This window comes from Artemia franciscana, chromosome 3 (genome assembly GCF_032884065.1).
Source record: "Artemia franciscana chromosome 3, ASM3288406v1, whole genome shotgun sequence".
Taxonomy (NCBI): Eukaryota; Metazoa; Arthropoda; class Branchiopoda; order Anostraca; family Artemiidae; genus Artemia; species Artemia franciscana.
Genome location: NC_088865.1, coordinates 36,396,060 through 36,414,581, shown reverse-complemented (window position 1 = coordinate 36,414,581; position 18,522 = coordinate 36,396,060). Strand labels below are relative to the sequence as shown.

Below are 18,522 nucleotides of genomic sequence, written 5' to 3'. Positions count from 1 at the left end.
TTTTGTGTGTATCATTTCGATGTATTTTTACAAAAACCAAATGATTACAGGTTTTTCCATGCCCAAAAAATATGTCTTGAGGTAATATACTTTATCTAATCCATAGATTAGAAATTTTAAGAAAAATAATAGAAAAATAAAAATTAAACTGTGACGAAGACTACATTACCTCATTGCCTTTCCATGGTAAAACTTTTTTTTTTACAATGATCAGATAAAACTTTTAGGTGGTGTTCGAACTATGAGACGTCTTTAATATTATAAAAAATAGAAAAACAAGAGCTAAGACACGCCTACCAATTTTCAACATCATAGCACATCCAGAAGCACCAAACTCACCAAAGAACTAGAGCCCCCCTAACTCCCCCAAAGAGAGCGGATCCAGTTCGGTTACGTCAATCGCGTATCTACGATATTTGATTATTCTAGCCACCAAGTTTCACCCCGATCTCTCCACTAAGCGTTTTCCAAGATTTCTGGTTACCCCCTCCAACTCCCCCCAATGTCACCAGATCTGGTCGGGATTTAAAATAAGAGCTCTGAGACAAGAGTTCCTTCTAAATATTAAATTTGATTCAGATCTAGTCACCCGTTCTTAAGTTAAAAATACCTTAATTTTTCTAATTTTTCCGAATTAACACCCTCCCCCCACTGCCCCAAAGAGAGCGGATCCGTTTCAATTACGTCAATCACATATCTAGAACTTGTGCTTATTCTTCCCATGAGGTTTCGTCCCTATCTCTCCACTCTAAGTGTTTTCCAAGATTTCCGGTTTCCAAGCCTCCAACTCCCTATGTCCCCGGATCCAATTCGAAATGAAAATGGAGCATCTAAGACATAAGGTCTTTCTATATATCAAGTTTCATTAAGATCTGATCACCTACTCGTAAAATAAAGAAACCTCAATTTTCACGTCTTCCAAGATTTCCAGTTTCCCCCTCAACCCCCCCCCCAATTTCACCGGATCTGGTCGTGATTTGAAATAAGAGCTCTGAAGCACAAGATCGTTCTAAATATCAAATTTCATTAAGATCTCATCAACCGTTTGAAGTTACAAATGCCTCATATTTTTTAATTTTTCTCAATTACCCTCCACTCTAAGCCTTTTCCAAGATTTCTGGTCCCCCCCCAACTCCCCCGATGATACAGGATCCGGTCGGGATTTAAAATAAGAGATCTGAGTTACGAGTTCCTTCTAAATATGAAACTTCATTAAGATCCGATCACTCCTTCGTAAGTTAAAAACACCTCATTTTTTTAATTTTTCAGAATTAACCCTCCCCCCAACTCCACCAAAGAGAACGGATCCGTTCTAATTATGTCAATCACGTATCTAGGACTTGTGCTTAGTTTTTCAACCAAGTTTCATCCCGATCCTTCCATTCTAAGCGTTTTCCAAGATTTTTGGTTCCCCCCTCCAACCCCCAATGTCACCAGATCCAGTCAAGATTTAACATAAGAGCTCCGAGACACGATATCCTTCTAAATATCAAATTTCATTAAGATCCGATCACCTATTCGTAAGTTAAAAATACCTCATTTTTTCTCATTCTTTCGAATTAACCGTCCCCCCACTCCCCCCCAGATGATCGAATCGGGGAAACGAATATTTCTAATTTAATCTAGTCTGGTCCCTGATACGCCTGCCAAATTTCATTGTCCTAGCTTATCTGGAAGTGCCTAAACTAGAAAAACTGGAGCAGACAGACAGACCGACCGACACAATTTGCGATTGCTATATGCCACTTGATTAATACCAAGTGCCGTAAAAACTGGAAATACTTCGTAATAACTTCAGCATCAAATATGAAAACCTGATGTCAACTAACATTTTGAATTTAATCAAAATTGAAGGAGAAGGGGATGTGGGCCTCCTAGGATTTTGTAATTAACTTGGAAATAAAGGAAGTAAATAATAATGAGGAACACATCCTCCACTAGTTAGGGCCCTAGACTTGAAATCCACTGTCCGTAAGGACAGGATTTTAGTTATGGTGCTGCTGATTATTTGGTTTGGAACAAGAGTCAGCGGTGTGACTCCGTAAGCTCAGCCAGAGTCAACCCAGCTCTAAATGGGTGCCTGGAGGAATCTGGGGAGAAAATAAGGGAAGTGTCAGATGATTCGTCCCCAATAGCACATTTCAGTCCCGGCCAAAGGCTGAGAATCAGGAGATCGGTATCTGCGCTATGTAGATCATTGGTCGACATGGGATAAAGTGAAGTAGTTATCCTTTACTGGTGCTTGATATATGGTAAGGACTGATTAACTCTTCAGCATGTGTACACAGTAGTGAAAATATGGGAAAAGCAGTGTTTCCAATTTTGAAATTCCAACCTCACATGCATATTTTTGGTACCTCTTGTAATAAGGATTGTAGACCTCTTGTATCAAGGATTTTAGATTGAAGGTTTTCATTTTTGGTTGATTGTTTTTTATTAAAATCATATACATGAATTAAGAGCCCGACAATTCAGTCAAAAAAAATTTGTCTAGAAAAACTGAATGTACACAGTTTTTCAAATATACAAAGTATCTTCTATGGGAATATACAATTGCTTCTTTGGTATGGAAAAGCTTTAAATATTTTATCTTCCAATCATTGCTGGCTATTTATTAAATCGATATTGAGAGTCGGTGTTCTTAGTTCATTCCAAGTCACTGCAATTATTCAATTGAAAGATTTTAAATAGGCTATGTTTATGCTCTGTACAGTAAACTGACTTGCGGTTACAAAATTGTATCTTTAGAAGTCTGTTTTTAGCTTGAGCAGTCTTTTTTTGTCAAAACTCTCATTTCTAATCCTGACTCATTTCTCATCTGGTGAGACGTGCAACAAATTTCTTTTTTTTTTACACTATATAAATTAAACTTTACCGGGTATATATATACATGGCATTTTTGCTGCTGAATAGGGAGAGAGGCAATTTCTTAGACAGAAAGAAGACAAATCAAATAAAGACAAGAATATTGGTACAAAATGTTGTTTTGCTGACCCTTGTTACAACACCTTACCATACTTACCTGCCCAATAAGAAATTAAATTATATAACTCTAATTCTATAATCATTGCAGTTTTACAGGTTCTAGAGAAAACTTTTAAACAGGAAATCCCCTTTCTTGTGGTAAAGGAAGAAGTAAAGACTCCTGATATACCCGGAAGTTTCAGTACTAGCCTTCCAAAGAAAGGGCTTGTCTTCTCACGAATATCTGTCTTGCTACTCTCTGTTACACAGATGGCAAGCTAAGCCAGCTTAACTAGCCAGGTCAAAAATAACATCATTAGACATTTGAAAAACATCAAGATACAAGTAATTACTAAAGCTTATGAAGATTAACAATAGTGAAATTCTACTTACGTTCTTCGAACTCGCTCAGACATTCCAAATAACCTTGTGTGAGGAAACTACTTTTCTATTGTTGTTCTAAAAAGGACACATCAGCCGACAACAATGATGATTCCATTTACAGACATCAGCCTCACCTGGATAGATAAGGACACACTTTTTCTTGGAGTATTATAAGGTTAAACAATCAGAATTCGAAAATAAATGCCAAACTCTTGACATTTATAACGAAGAACGAAACAAGAACAAATTATGGTAGGTAAACAATAGTGCATGTTAATATTTCACACACAGAATTGTTGGTTCAGACCTGATCAAAAAAAAAATAAAAAGTTTTCAGAACTGAAAGTAAGGATCAACATTAAAGCTTAAAACGAAGAGAAATATGAAACGGACTGCCCCCCTCCTCAGCACCTCGCTCTTTACGCTAAAGTTTGATTCTGTCACAACTCTACTTTTTAAAGTAATAAAAGCTTTAGCGTAAAGATCGAGGTTTTGAGGAGGGGACAGCCCCTTTCATATAGGAATAATTTCTGATAGTTCAAGTTTTAATGTCGTTCGTCACTTTCGGTTAAAAGAAAACTTTTTTTTCATTTAATTTCTGACTGTTTTTCAAATAATGCCAGAAAATCCATGAGGCACAAAATCGTGCACACGATTTTTGAGGGCCATACGGTGAAACTATTCCATCGAGAAGTAATGAATAAAATTATATTTCAATGTGTTTATAATGTAGTATGCAAGATTTGCCGGTAAGTTTCGAAACTTACTCTTACTGAATGAGTTACCGGTAACTTTGATAAGCTACCGTAAGTTACCGCATAAGTGGTAAGTTTCAAATACTCACGAATTTCAAAGAAAATATTTTCTCTTATCTGACAGATTGATAAGAAAAAACATTATTTTTGCATCATTTTATTTAATTATTTCCTACTTCGTTTACATGGGGAAAAATATAAAAAATTATTTTTCATAAAAATAGGGTTCAGATAATTCTTTCTAAAAGATAATAAGAGATAAGCTAGAGCTGCTGCTCCTCCTCCTCATCTGGTTCATCTTCAAACGCTATGTGTGGCAGATCATCCTCCACCATACCATCTCCACTATCAAGTGGCAGTGAACTATTGATAGAAAGACATGATAGCAGCGTGAACATCCCTTCCAGCCTTTCACGTCAATTTCCAGGCATCTTTGAAGCTGCACGGCGATGCTCTTTTTTTTTTTTTTTTTTTTTTTTTTTTTTTTTTTTTTTTTTTTTTTTTAGTGACTGATGGAACATTAGAATTTTGTTTGCTTTTTCATGTTTGATGTGGTTTCTGCGGTGGGTCTGTACTAGTCCATAACCTGACCAGAGTCTGTCGCAGGAAGCGATGGTAACATAAATTATTGAGATTTTTACAGCAACTTCCGTAAGCACCATATACGCAAACAAAAACAGCCCACCAACAAGCTGCCAATGCGATCGCTTTTGCTGTCACAAAGTAGAATGATTTGGAAAATGGGCCACTTTTGGAGATGTAGCTACAGAGTTCTGTGTTCAAGACCCCGGCAAAGTCAACTTCAGATCTTTCGTTAAACGAGTCACCGTCCTTCCGAAATTGGTAAGAAATTCTAGCAAGCTCGTTGATTCGACTTACTGCATCTGTAAACTAATCCTGTGTTAGTGAGTTTGCACCAAAAACTGGAGCAAGTATAATAGCTACAGATAGGGAGGGTGTATCATATGCAAATATCCTTCTATTTTCTAGGTACTTGTGGATTTTCCATTCATCGGCCTTGGAGACTGGCAAAAACGGTACAGTGTCCTGGAAATGCCGCTGTAGCAATTTGTGTGTGGGATGACACATGAAGCAAGAGCTTCCTCTCCTTCAAAGAAGTGGCAGCCAAATGAATTGGCTTTAAGAATTTCAGACAGGATGTTAATTGATCCAGTTTCACGTTCAAAAAGCTACTACTACTACTATTACTACTAATAACTCACTGCATCACCAAGCCCCCTGAGGCCAACACAGCTACGCACGCTCCTCCTCCAACCTAATCTATTCAAGGCCTCCTTCTTTACACCCTCCCAGGAAGTTCCCATTTCCCCTAATTCTTTATTTATGACATCCTCCCAACCCAGACAAGGACGACCTGCTTTCCGTGTAGCCCCAGACAGTTGGCCAAAAAAGGACAATCTTCGGCAATCTGTCATCCTTCATCCACAGAACGTGGCCTAGCCATCTCAACCTTTCCTTCATTATATCCCTAGAAAGCGGGATTGAACCACATTTTTCGTACAATCTTTCGTACAATCATACAAATTATCAGCTAAAAACTGTGAAGTGTGCTGCTTGTTGTAAGCTTCTACTGATACAAGGAAGAGAACTTTGTCAGTGACAAGGGCATTGTTAACAATGGGTTCCCGTCTCAATATTCTTTCATTCATCGTAACAAAGAGTTTTGGGTGTTTTGCAGTCCTGAATTTCTAGTTTAATGTCAAGCGTGCTTTCAGCAAAGCACTCATACAGGCACTTCACTCGTACTTTATGATCCAAAATTTTCTTCGTAGATTTGTAGCTCTTATCGCCTCTGCAAGATCTTCATATTTGACGACAGCAAATGCTATATTGCATGCATAAAATACACGAGCCCAAGCTTTGTCGCAGGCTCCCTGTTGTTCTATGGTCACTTTTTAGATACACGTAAGTTTTGGTTGCTGCGCCACTTTGGTTAAATAAGGAATAGGGAGGGAACTTGAACAAACAAGGGAAGTCGGAACAGAAGACTCAAAAGTACTGGAAAGCAATGATGTTCCAGCCAAAGCCTTTGAAAGTACTGGAATTTGATTAGAGCCACCTTCGTCAGAACTGTTGGAATTAGTACCGACATCTTCAGAACCTACACCATTGCCTCTTTCACACAACTCCTTCTTCATGCACTTCTTCGGTTCCAGAAGCGAATTTCTTATGAATGGATGATCTATGTACGTAATAATATTCATAGATGTCAATTGGTACCTTTTTACATAGCGCAAGGTGATGCTTTTGGCGACAAGTATTTTTGACAAATGAACAGCCACAATGCTTGCAGAAAGCTTTGGTAACACGATTACCCTTAACAATGATTTATTTATATAGCCACTCTTTGTTGACAGAGTCTTGCTTTTGTGGCATTTCTTAGACTACAGATGGCAATGTCTGAAAGGATGGGACACAGATTAATTTACATCCCATGGCACATCCGACTAAGGTCAGAACTCATGATAAAAACCTAAACTAAATTAGAAGCAATCGTGAAAATTTTTGCCGTGGCAATCGTACAAATACTTCGAATATTTTTGCGTTGACAATCCAGTAGGTCCTAGGATCATTCAAAATCGACACCTGATAACTTTGACTTAGTTTCAAATATGTAGCAAAAACACGTTGCCTTTTTTCATTTTGCTTGAATCTGTGCGGTAAAAGTCCATCGCGTAGTTACATCTTGAGAAAACCCGACATAAATTTTATTTTTGTTAACTTGGTACGAATATTTAATATTTATACTTTCAAATTAAATAGCCTACACAAAACAATTTTTTCTTGTGTTTTTTTACTTAAATAAGACTACCGAGTTACCAACTAAAGCTGCCCCGTGAACCCAGTAGCCCAAATCTGACATTCAAACTAACGAATATTTGATGGATCTAGCGCCATAACTGACATACTGAATTTTCGGATTGGTTGCTAATAAATATTTTTTGCAAAAGACTAAAGTTCGTAAAATTTAAAAATCATGGAAGCCAAAATGAGAAGATTTGCAGCTTTTGGGACTTCGAACAAGCAGTGAAAATCCTTGTTAAAAAAAAAAAAAAAAAAAAAAAAAAAAAAAAAAAATTGCTTTTACATGTGTTCTGATGATTGTGCAAGATTCGTGGAGTTAAAAAATTGCCTTTAAACTATAACATATTTCGTCCTGGTGCTATCCTTTTGATCCTAGATTGTACTTGTCCCATAGAAATTGAAATTTACCTACAAGGGACTATTTTTGAAAAGATGCAATCGAATCTAAAAAAGGTAAATTAAAGTAAATGAAAACCCAATATCATCAAACCTTCGCAGAAGAAATGAAGCATCCCACCAGTCCCGTCTTTTCAACTAGGGGGAGAAAGGGTTAGATAAAAGCACGGAAATGTTTTCAGCTTGGAGGGCTAAAACTGTCCCAAAGCATCACGCTAGTTGTATTTTATAATTATTATAATTCTGAGAGGGGATTGAAAATTCTTTTATTTCTATCTCAGGATTAGCCTTCATACAGGTTACTAATTGTTCAATCATTAGAAGTTGTAAAGGTAGGCCTAGATATTTAAACAAATTTACTAGGCTATCCCTAATTTGAGCAGAATATATTTTCCGTAAAATTTCCTTCACCTAAATAACGGCTTTGCAAGACCATAAAAAGATCTTAAAACTACAGTTTAAAATATTAAACCCACTGAAAATATTACACGGGTGAAGGGATAATAATTGTGAGGGAAGTGGAAGGTGAATACGTTTGAGAATAAAAGGAGGTATGACAAATACAATTCTCAGATAAAAAAGAAAAGAACTTATTGAACAGATAATCGTTCAGAAAAACGCAGCGATTTGCGCATTGCTAGACTTTCTTCTGGATCGAATCCATGCGCAAAAATGTGCATTTTATTCAAAACCTCATGGTTTTACCCATCATGTAGTCTTACCTTTAAGAAAAAGCTGCAATAATATTACATTCATAAAACAACTTACGTAACAAAAACAACAAAAAAGAAAACTTTTCTAGGCTACCTTGCACTGAGCAGAATAAAAGCTGGTAAAAATAGCAATTTAACGAATCAAAAATCGAATGCGCGTTTTTTTTTTCTCAATACTGAAGAATGCAATAAATCATGAAAAGTATTAGATAAACATATGCAGTGATGGGCCGATGGAGAGCATGGAAAACAACTTAAGATACTGAGGCAGACTTGGCTAAGATCGTAAAACAGGATAAAAAGTCGAAAGACCGGCAAAAGTCAGCACAAGCATCCATTAAAAACACAAGATTCCAAAGAAAAGATTCATAAGAATCTAGTGGGATGATGGGAAAGATTTGTGTTTGGGCACTAGTTGCTGCTGTGTTGCCATTGCAACGCTAGATTAGAAGAGGTTGGACGGGAATATTTTTTTTAATAGGCCTTACTACCCACATTATAGCCGGATATATAATTAACTGATTAATTGTACAGTAGTTAAAGATAATCAGTCGAAAAATTCGAGATAAAAGTCAAAAACTCACCACATTAAATTGACCTCTGCTATGAATATCTTATTTATTCAGACTGACTGACTCATTGCACATCCCCTTTTTTTCTTTCTTTTTACTCAGGCAGGAAATGACAAAGAGGTAGCGAGGTAATCCAACAGAGAGATATCAGTATAAGCTCAAAGGGGTACGACTCATGTATTCAATCAGGTGGAAAAAAAAAATTTTCGATAGATTTTAGTGAAGTGGCAGCTCTCTTAGGGATGGATTTGTTTCAATTGAGAACATTTTTGTTCATCAAAAACTTAAATTTACCTCTTATGACACTTACCAGTAGGTTTGATCTAAAACTTACCATTACCGGGTAAGTTACCCAGTGGTAACTTGCCCTGTGGTAACTTACGTCTTGCACACTATTATAACACAAATTAATTTGTTGGTATTGAGTTTCCCAATTTCCTATGTACCTTTGGTTGTTTTCTCTTTTTTTTACAGTAAAGGACAGTAACCCTGCCCCCAAAAACATAAAAAGAAGAATTAAAAGAAATATAAGGTCAATTCTATATGATATTCTACACCATACATTCTATCTGTACTTTGGAATATAGGTGATTGTCCATGATTAATTATTTTCTTGATGCGTTTTATTTGCCTTGATTTCCCTTTATCCGCTCAATTTCACACGTAAGAGCGATTTCTTCAGGAGGGGGGTACGCAAGCCTCCGTTTTACATCTAAACTTCTTTGAGCAAAGCTTGGTCTCTGGCACAGTTGCAAAGTTAGTAGCAAATTAATCAAAAACTATAAACAATATGACTTTATCCTTGCAAGTAACACATATCTACATTACTAAGGCAAACTACTTTGCGTTGTTGTGTGATTAATTAAAAACAAGAGCTAAGAGCTCATATGGCCCTTGTGACTCAATTAAACAAAAGAAACAATTTCTTTTAAATGAAAGTAAGGAGCGACATTAAAACTTAAAAGGAACAAAAATTACTCCATATATGAAAGGGGCTTTTCCTCCTCAACGCCCCGCTCTTTACGCTAAAGTTTGACTCTTTCTCTTAACTCTACATTTAAAACAGTAAAAAAATTTAGCGTAAAAAGCGGGGCGTTGAGAAGGAAAAGCCCCTTTCACATACGGAGTAATTTTTGTTCGTTTAAGTTTTAATGTTGCTCGTTACCTTCATTTAAAAAAACTTGTTTTTTTGTTTAATATCTGGACATTTTTCAATTGACGCATTTTTTTATCTTGGCTCCCCACGCATAAATAATTAAAACGAAATTAGCATATTAATTTTTTTGGGGGCTAAATAGCTTTTTCACAGTTTTAATCGGAAGATTTTGAAAATAAAGGAGCGAGAGAGGGGGTCTAGTTGCCCTTCAATTTTTGATTACTTAAAAAAAGCCACTATAACTTTTAATTTTTTACAAACGTTTTCATAAGTAAAAAATATACGTAACTTACGAATTAACTTACGTAGCAAACTTCTATATTCGTATGTTTTTATTGCGTATATGAGGGGGCTCACCCCTCGTCGATACCTTGCTCTTTACATTAAAGCTTAAATTTTGTCCCAATTCCTTAAGAATGACCCCTGAATCACAAAGGCCGTAGAATAAATAGTTGAAATTACCAAAAATACTTTAGCATAAAGAGCAAGGTATTACGATGAGGTAAACCTCTTATATGCGTAATAATTTCTGTTCGTTTTAAGTTTTAATGCTGCTCCTCACTTTCAGTAGAAAAAAAAAACTTTCATATTTATTTTTTCATTGTTTTTTTAAATAATGCTAGAAAATCCTGCGCCCTCTCCACTGAAAGTCTCTTCCCCAATAAAACGTTCCTCCATTGAAAGATCCTCCCACGTAACCCCCCCCCCTTCAACTCTCCCCCAAACCAAAAAAATCCCTCTGAAAACGTCTGTACACTTCCCAGTAACCATTACTATTTGTAAACACAGGTCAAAGTTTGTAACTTGCAGCCCCTCCCACGGTGACTGCAGGGGAGTAAGTCGTCCCCAAAGACACAGTTATTAGGTTATTCGACTATGGTGAATAAAACGGCTATCTCAGAATTTTGATCCGGTGACTTTGGGAAAAAATGAGCGTGGGAGGGGGCCTAGGTGCCATCCAATTTTTTGGTCACTTAAAAAGGGCACTAGAACTTTTAATTTCCGTTAGAATGAGCCCTTTTGCGACATTCTAGGACCACTGAGTCGATACGATCACCTCTGGGGAAAAAAAAAAACAAATAAACACGCATTTATGATTTGTCTTCTGGCAAAAAATGCTAAATTCCACATTTTTGTAGATAGGGACTTGAAACTTCTACAGTAAGATTCTCTGATACGCTGGATCTGATGGTATGATTTTCGTTAAGATCCTATGACTTTTAGGGGGAATTTCCCTCCATTTTCTAAAATGAGGCAAATCTTCTCAGGCTCGTAACTTTTGACGGGTAAGACTAATCTTGTTGAAACTTATATATTTGAAATCAGCGTTTAAATGCGATTCTTTTGATGTAACTATTGGCATAAAAAAACCATTTTTTAGAGTTTTGGTTACTATTGAGCCGGGTTGCTCCTTACTACAGTTCATTACCACGAACTGTTTGATAGATCATTGTGACTCAATAGATTGATTTAAAGGAAAATCAGAGGCTTAGTTCAGGTCTTGATTTAAAATAAGACCTCTGAGTCACGATGTCCTTCTAAATATCAAAATTCATTAAGATCTGATCACCCACTCGTAAGTTACAAATACCACACTTTTTCTTATTTTTTCTCTCCCTTCAGCCCCCCAGATGGTCAAACCACGGAATTTGTGCAGCTCCCTGACACGCCTACCAATTTTCATCGTACCAGCACGTCCAGAAGCACCAAACTCGCCAAAGCACTGAACACCACCCACTACCACCCCCTCAAAAAAAAGAGAGCGAATCCAGTACGGTTACGTCAATCACGTATCTACGACATCTGCTTATTCTACCCACCAAACTTCATCCCAATTCCTCCACTCTAAGCATTTTCCAAGATTTCCTATTTCCCCTCCAACTCCCCCCAATGTCAACAGATCCGGTCGGGATTTGAAATAAGAGCTCCGAGACATGAGTTCTTTCTAAATATCAAATTTCATTAAGATCCAGTCATCCGTTCTTAAGTTAAAAATACCTCAGTTTTTCTAACTTTTCAAAATTAACACCCCCCAGCTCCTCCAAAGAGAATGGATCCGTTCCAATTATGTCAATCACATATCTGGAACTTATGCTTATTCTTCCCGTCAAGTTTCATCCCGATCTCTCCACTCTAAGCGTTTTCCAAGATTTCAGTTTTCTCCCTCCAACCCCCTATGTCCCCCGGATCCAATTCGAATCGGAAATGGAGCATCTGAGACATAAGATCCTTCTATATATCAAGTTTCATTAAGATCCGATCACCTATTCGTAAGATAAAGATATCCCAATTTTCACATTTTCCAAGAATTCCGGTTTCCCCCTCCAACTCCCCCCAATGTCACAGGATCTGGTTGGAATTTAAAATAAGAGCTCTAAAGCACAAGATCCTTCTAAATATCAAATTTCATTAAGATCTGATCACCCATTCGTAATGTACCTCATTTTTTCTAATTTTTCCAATTATTCCCCCCCCCCCAACTCCACCAAAGAGAGCGGATCCGGTCCGTTTATGTCAGTCATGTATCTTAGACTTGTTTTTATTCTTCCCATCCAGTTTCATCCTGATCTCTCTGCTTTAAGTATTTTTTAAGATTCCCCCCCCCCATCCACTTGGGATTTAAAATAATAGATCTGAATTACAAGGTCCTTCTAAATATGAAGTTTCATGAACATCCGATCACTCCTTCATAAGTTAAAAATACATCATTTTTTCTAATTTTTCACAATTAACCCTCCCCCCCCCCAAACTCCCCCAAATAGAGCAGATCCGTTCCGATTATGTCAATCATGTATCTGGGACTTTTGCTTATTTTTCCCAACAAGTTTCATCCCAACCCCTCCACTCTAAGCGTTTTCCAAGATTTTAGGTCCCCCTCCCCAAAGTCACCAGATCTGGCCAGATTTAAAATAAGAGCTTTGAGACACGATAACCTTCTAAAGATAAATCTTCATTGAGATCTAATCACCCATTCGTAAGTAAAAATACCTCAGTTTTTCTAATTTTTCACAACTAACCCTCCCCCCAGCTACCCCAAAGAGAGCAGATCCGTTCCGGTTATGTCAATCACGTATCTAAAACTTGTGCTTATTTTTCCCACCAAGTTTTGTCCTGATTCCTCCACTCTAAGCGTTTTCCAAGATTTTAGGTTTCCCCTCAAACCCCCCCCCCCAATGTCAACAGATCCGGTCGGGATTTAAATTAGAGCTCTGAGACAAGATATCCTTCCAAACATCAAGTTTCATTAAGATCTGATCACCCGTTTGTAAGCTAAAAATACCTAATTTTTTCTAATTTTTCCAATTCAACTGTCCCCCCACTCCCCCCCCCCCCGATGGTCGAATCGGGGAAACAACAATTTCTAATTTAATCTGGTCTGGTTTCTGATACACCTGCCAAATTTCATTGTCCTAGCTTACCTGGAAGTGCCTAAAGTAGCAAAACCAGGACAGACAGACCAACAGAATTTGCAATTGCTATATGTCACTTGGTAGATACCAAGTGCCATAAAAACAAGTTTTTTTTTAAACTACAAGTAAGGAGCAACATTAAAACTTAAAACGAACAGAAATTACTCCGTATATGAAAGGGGTTGTCCCCTCCTCAACGCTCCTTGCTCTTTATGCTAAAGTGTGACTCTGTCACAACTCTAATTTTAAAACAACAAAAAAAAAAAACTAAGGATGAGATTGACATCATTGATATAATGCTTAACCTGGCTAATGGTAATGATCTTGTCATTGAATCATTGTTCAATCCATGTGGATAGTGATTTCAATGTGCATAGCCCACTTTGGGAACAAATAGTCTATAGTATCAAAGCAGGAAGAGGCATTGAGAACATCTTGTCTAATATTTTAGATACCTTGATTTTCACTTGATTTAATTTCCAAACCTGGCATAATGTTTCATCCAATACTTTCTCTACTATTGACTTGCTACTTAGTCTATCTTCATATTATGATCAAGTTTAGATGGTAAAGGTTCCCTCTCTGCAATCTGATCACCATGCATTTCTAACATTAATTTAACATGTATGCTATTCTCCCAAGCCCTGCATAACAACTTTTAACAACTCCAACAGCAATTGGGCCCTGTTTCAGGAAATATTGAAGGAAGCTGATTTTTGCTTTATCTCAACTAGGGTAAAGGTACTGATGATTTGACAGTTTTTGTAAACAACTGCTTTTTCTCCTCCAGAAGGCTTAATATAAAGACTTTGGTTTGAAAAGGGTTTCAGTATGCAGGAAAAACATCTAGAAATCTAAGTGCTTGATTAGTAGTTTGAAGTTTCAACAAAAAAGGGTACAAAATGATTTTCTTAAATTGGAGCAATTTCACCTACAAATTTGACAGAACAAAAAGTTACCTGTTTTTGATGTAGGTTGGAGCCCAATTTAACATGTGCTGAAATACTTGGGGAATACTTGTGGGCAGATCCTGGTGGATTTGAAATGCCTATTCTTTCTACTTTTTTTCTCTTCAAATTTTTAAATATGTAAATGTATAAAACACTATTCAGATAGTGAAAGCAAAAAACTCAAAAAGACTGCCTCAAGTATAAGGACAAAGTTGGGTAATCATATGGAGTGTGATTGTGTGACCTTGGTCTCTTTAATATAATGTGGGATATAATAGTGTGATATAGGTCTCTTTATAAATGCTATCTGGAATGGCCCACTTTCTCTCAGCTTTAATGGTCCTTCAGTAAAGTGATTGAAAGGCTTATTCTATCAAGAATCAAGTGGTTTACTGAAAGTGATAATCTTTTTCCAAGTGAGCAAACAGGCTTCAGAAAGAAATAGCTCTGTGGATAACATAACTCACCTTGAAATTTATGTTTGTAATTCTCTTAAAACCAGTGAGGCCAGAATGGCAGTCCTGTTTGACTGGTGAGATGCATATGGAAATGTTCTCCATGATAAACTGATTGATCTTCCAATTAACCAGGACTCTATACTCTTTCATAAGATTCATGAAGTCATTTTTATGTGAAAGAAATTTACATGTTCAAGTTGATGAGTATAGGGGAGAGACAAGTTCCATTGCTAGAGGTCTTCCCCAAGGAGCAATTTTGAGTCCCCTTCTGTTCAATTTGTATGTTTCAGATTTCAATTATCTTACTCATTGTTTGGCCTTTATGCAGATGATTTGATTACTTGGAAGTCTGGAAAGGCCATTGTACTTCTTCAAATCCTTATTCAACAGGATATAAGATTAGTTCAGGGATTTTATTCAGATTTTGGTTTTCTATTTTATATTAGTAAAACCAAAGCCAATATACTTGCTAATTGCTCAAGACATCCTCTCAGTCCACTTCAAATTTTCTCTAGTGAGATTCCATATTGCAACTCAGTGAAGCTACTTAGCCTATGAATAATTTCTAAAATGTTATGACATGTACATATTAAATCTTTGAAATCCATTATCATTTGGAGAATTTGTTTTCTAAATAGACTTGCTGGTAAAATTCTAGTTGAGTGACTTCTGGCTATCTCAGAAAGGGTTTAGGTTAGGAAAATGAAACTTTCAGGGATGGGTCTATAGGCTAAAGTATATCAGGGAAGGTATTTTAAAGTATACCCTTCCACTCCTTCTCCCTCTAGAGAGCCCTGAAATTCGCCTACATGACAGGTCTATACCTATTGAAATTTTGACAAAACAACATTTTACCTTAATTTTCAATTACCAGTTGCTTTTTCTCTGCCTTTAGTTCTGAAAATGTAATTCTTGTTATTTGAGTAGAATTCTGAGCCATGTCAATGTTTTTTTATTCAAAATTTAGGAAATGTATTTGCATATCTTTAAAACCTTACAAATTGGGATTGAGCAAAGTTGTGAAGCTGAAAACAATTTTGTTGTACTTTATTCAAGCAGAAGATCTATTTTGCAAGATTTCACTTTTATAACACATATATTTTTGAAGGTCATCAAATGTCAGGGCCCTCTAGGGCCCTCTAGAGGGAGAAGGAGTGGAGGTAGGTACTTCAAAATACCTTCCCATGACATAGGCTACTTTAGTCTGTAGACCCATCCCTGAAAATTTCATTTTCCTAACCTAAACCCTTCCTGAGATAGCAAGAAGTCAATCAACTAGAATTTTACCTTAATCATTTCTAATCCTTAATTTAATTCTTTATGAAGCATAGGGCATGATGAGACCACTAAGGGAGGAGGTTGGGGTGAATTGACAAAATGCAAACAAAAACATAAAATGAGAGCGCAGGTTATAAAATTGGGAATTGAAAAATGTCTTTCTTTTTATTCTTTCTGGATAGCTGCTATTCTAGACCTTTACCAGGCATGGTACTTATCATTTTGGTAAAATTCTAGTTAATTGACTTCTTGCTATCTCAGAAAGGGTTTAGGTTAGGAAAATGAAACTTTCAGGGATGAATCTAAAGGCTAGATTATGTCCCGGGAAGGTATTTTACAGCAACTACCTCCACTCCTTCTCCCTCTAGAGGGCCCTGACCTTTAAAAATATGTGTGTTATAAAAGTGAAGCCTTGCAAAACAGATCTTCTGCTTAATTGAAGTGCAACAGAATTGTTTTCAGCTTCATAACTTTGGTCAATTCTATTTTATAAGGTTTTAAATATATGCAAATACATTTCCTAAATTTTGAAAAAAAAAACATTGATATGGCTCAGAATTCTACCCAAATAACAGGAATTGCATTTTCAGAACTAAAGGCAGAGAAAAAGCAAATAGTAACTGAAAATTAAGGTAAAATGTTGTTTTGTCAAAATTTCAATAGGTATAGACCTGTCATGTAGGCAAATTTCAGGGCCCTCTAGAGGGAGAAGGAGTGGAGGGGGGTACTTTCAAATAACTTCCTGGGACATAGGCTACTTTGGCCTTTAGATTCATCCCTGAAAGTTTCATTTTCCTAACCCAAACCCTTTCCAAGATAGCAAGAAGTCAATTAACTAGAATTTTACCATCATTTTATTATGCTCTGGGGATAGGATCCAAATGTGATAGGCTAATGATGTTTATTAAGCTAGGATAAAAAAGAACATTGACTGAGAAATATTCTCTGTGATTTCTACCAGGGCCTACAACCAAATCAACTGCCAGCAGTAATTAAGCGAAATTAAAAATAGAAGTTTACCAGTAAAAAAATTAATTAATTTTCCATTTGAATAAGGTATTTGCATTTGGAAGAAAGGACCTAAAAATCTGAAAGCCTGTTTTCATAGGTACCGCTGTTTTGTTCTCACTTCGAAAATTTACTCTTACAAAACAAAATCCCCTCCAAAATATACTGTTTCCTGTAGGGTAACGGGTATACCGTTGAAAAAACAGCATATCCTCATTCAAATTCTGGAATCGGAATTGGAATCACATTCACTTACTTGCAGTTAAAAGTTTTTTTTTTTTTTGTTTTTTTACCCGCAAGCAAGGAGCGACAATAAGACTTAAAAAGAACAGAAATTATTTCGTATATGAAAGGGTTTGTCCTTTCCTCAACGTCACGCTTTTTACGCTAAAGTTTGACTCTTTGTCACAGTTTTACTTTTTACAACAATAACAAAATCTAGCATAAAGAGCAAAGCGTTGAAGAGGGGACAACCCCTTTCATATACAGAATAATTTCTGTTCGTTTTAAATTTTAAGGTCACTCCATACTTGCAGTTAAAAAAAATTGTTTATTTAATTTTTCACCAGTTTTGATATAATGCATGCTTTGATTTTGATTCATCGCACATATATTATGAGCTTACCACTGGCTATCCCTCCATCATCCGATCCCCCTCCCAATAAAAAAACTTAAGAACGATGTTTTATTCAAAAAATCATGGGAGTTTGACCCCTGGTCCTACCTCCCTGGCCAGACCTCCTCCCCCAAAAAACTCATCAGCGATATTTTATTCCAATATTATAGGACCTTACCCTTGGTCCTCCACGGCCCAACATTCCCCCTCCCCTCTCCACCAAAATAAAATATCAATAATAGTTTTTCCAAAACTTATGGGGGTTCGACTCCCCTCCTCCCATCCCAAAAATGATTTAACTATAAACTAATGATGGCTAGCCCCTGGCCCTTCATGGCCCAACCTGACCTTAACCCCCCCCCCCTTTAGCCCCCCAAAAAACTGTTTTTTTAACAGCTCAACAAAACTCGGAACAAAACTCTTGCGATATATTTCTTGTTTGGTGGGGAAAGGATTCAGTTTGGGGAGTTTTTGGGATTTATACTGGACGGTTTGTTGCAAGCGGAAATAGGGCTCCGGGATGATGGAACCTAACCGGGGAATAGACAGGTCTTGGTACCGGAACGAATGGACAGGAGGTTCCTTCTCTTGGCCAACGTGGTGAGCTTGAACTTATCTTGTAGATAATTATATGGAACCTTCCCTTCACCATTTATGATTCTAATTGCTCGTTTTTGGAAATTTTCAATCATGCAGATACGCTCTGAAGAAAGATCGAAATGCCATACTGGACAAGCAAACTCGAGTATTGGCCGAATAAAAGAACAATAAATGTGGAGAAGATCCTTAGGAGGGCAAGAAAATTCTATCAAAAGTTTTAGAAAGGGAACCGAAGGGGAAGCTTATTTGAAATATGGTTTGAACATGGGAGCCCCACTTCAAGTCACCAGTAGTGGTCAACCCAAGTAATTTAATGCATGTGACAGACATTTTGGAAGTAATTGGGTTCCGAGAGAGGGGGATGATCTAAAAAAAAATAATTGTCATGACCAACGATTTATTAGTGTTAACTTTCATCTTCGACGAAGAAGCGTAC

The 18,522-nt window shown here is 36.8% G+C and overlaps 1 protein-coding gene across 4 annotated transcripts in view; it reads right to left on the bottom strand.

Annotated features, from left to right (window-relative positions):
* The window catches only part of LOC136025232 (RAD51-associated protein 1-like), a 32,382-nt gene extending 15,407 nt beyond the window's left edge, over positions 1-16,975 (bottom strand). For 2 of the 4 annotated variants that reach the window (XR_010617038.1, XM_065701066.1), the window contains exons 1-2: positions 16,883-16,975; positions 3,358-3,482 (exon numbers count right to left, since the gene is read on the bottom strand). Coding sequence is in view for 3 of the 4 variants with exons in the window: in XM_065701066.1 (XP_065557138.1) it covers positions 3,358-3,380 (23 nt within the window). In the remaining variant the exon portion in view is untranslated. Of the gene's footprint in view, positions 1-3,357; positions 3,484-9,674; positions 9,687-16,820; positions 16,846-16,882 lie in introns of those variants that run through there. The other 2 variants (XM_065701069.1, XM_065701067.1) reach the window with 2 other exon arrangements.
* Positions 16,976-18,522: the final 1,547 nt, after the last annotated feature.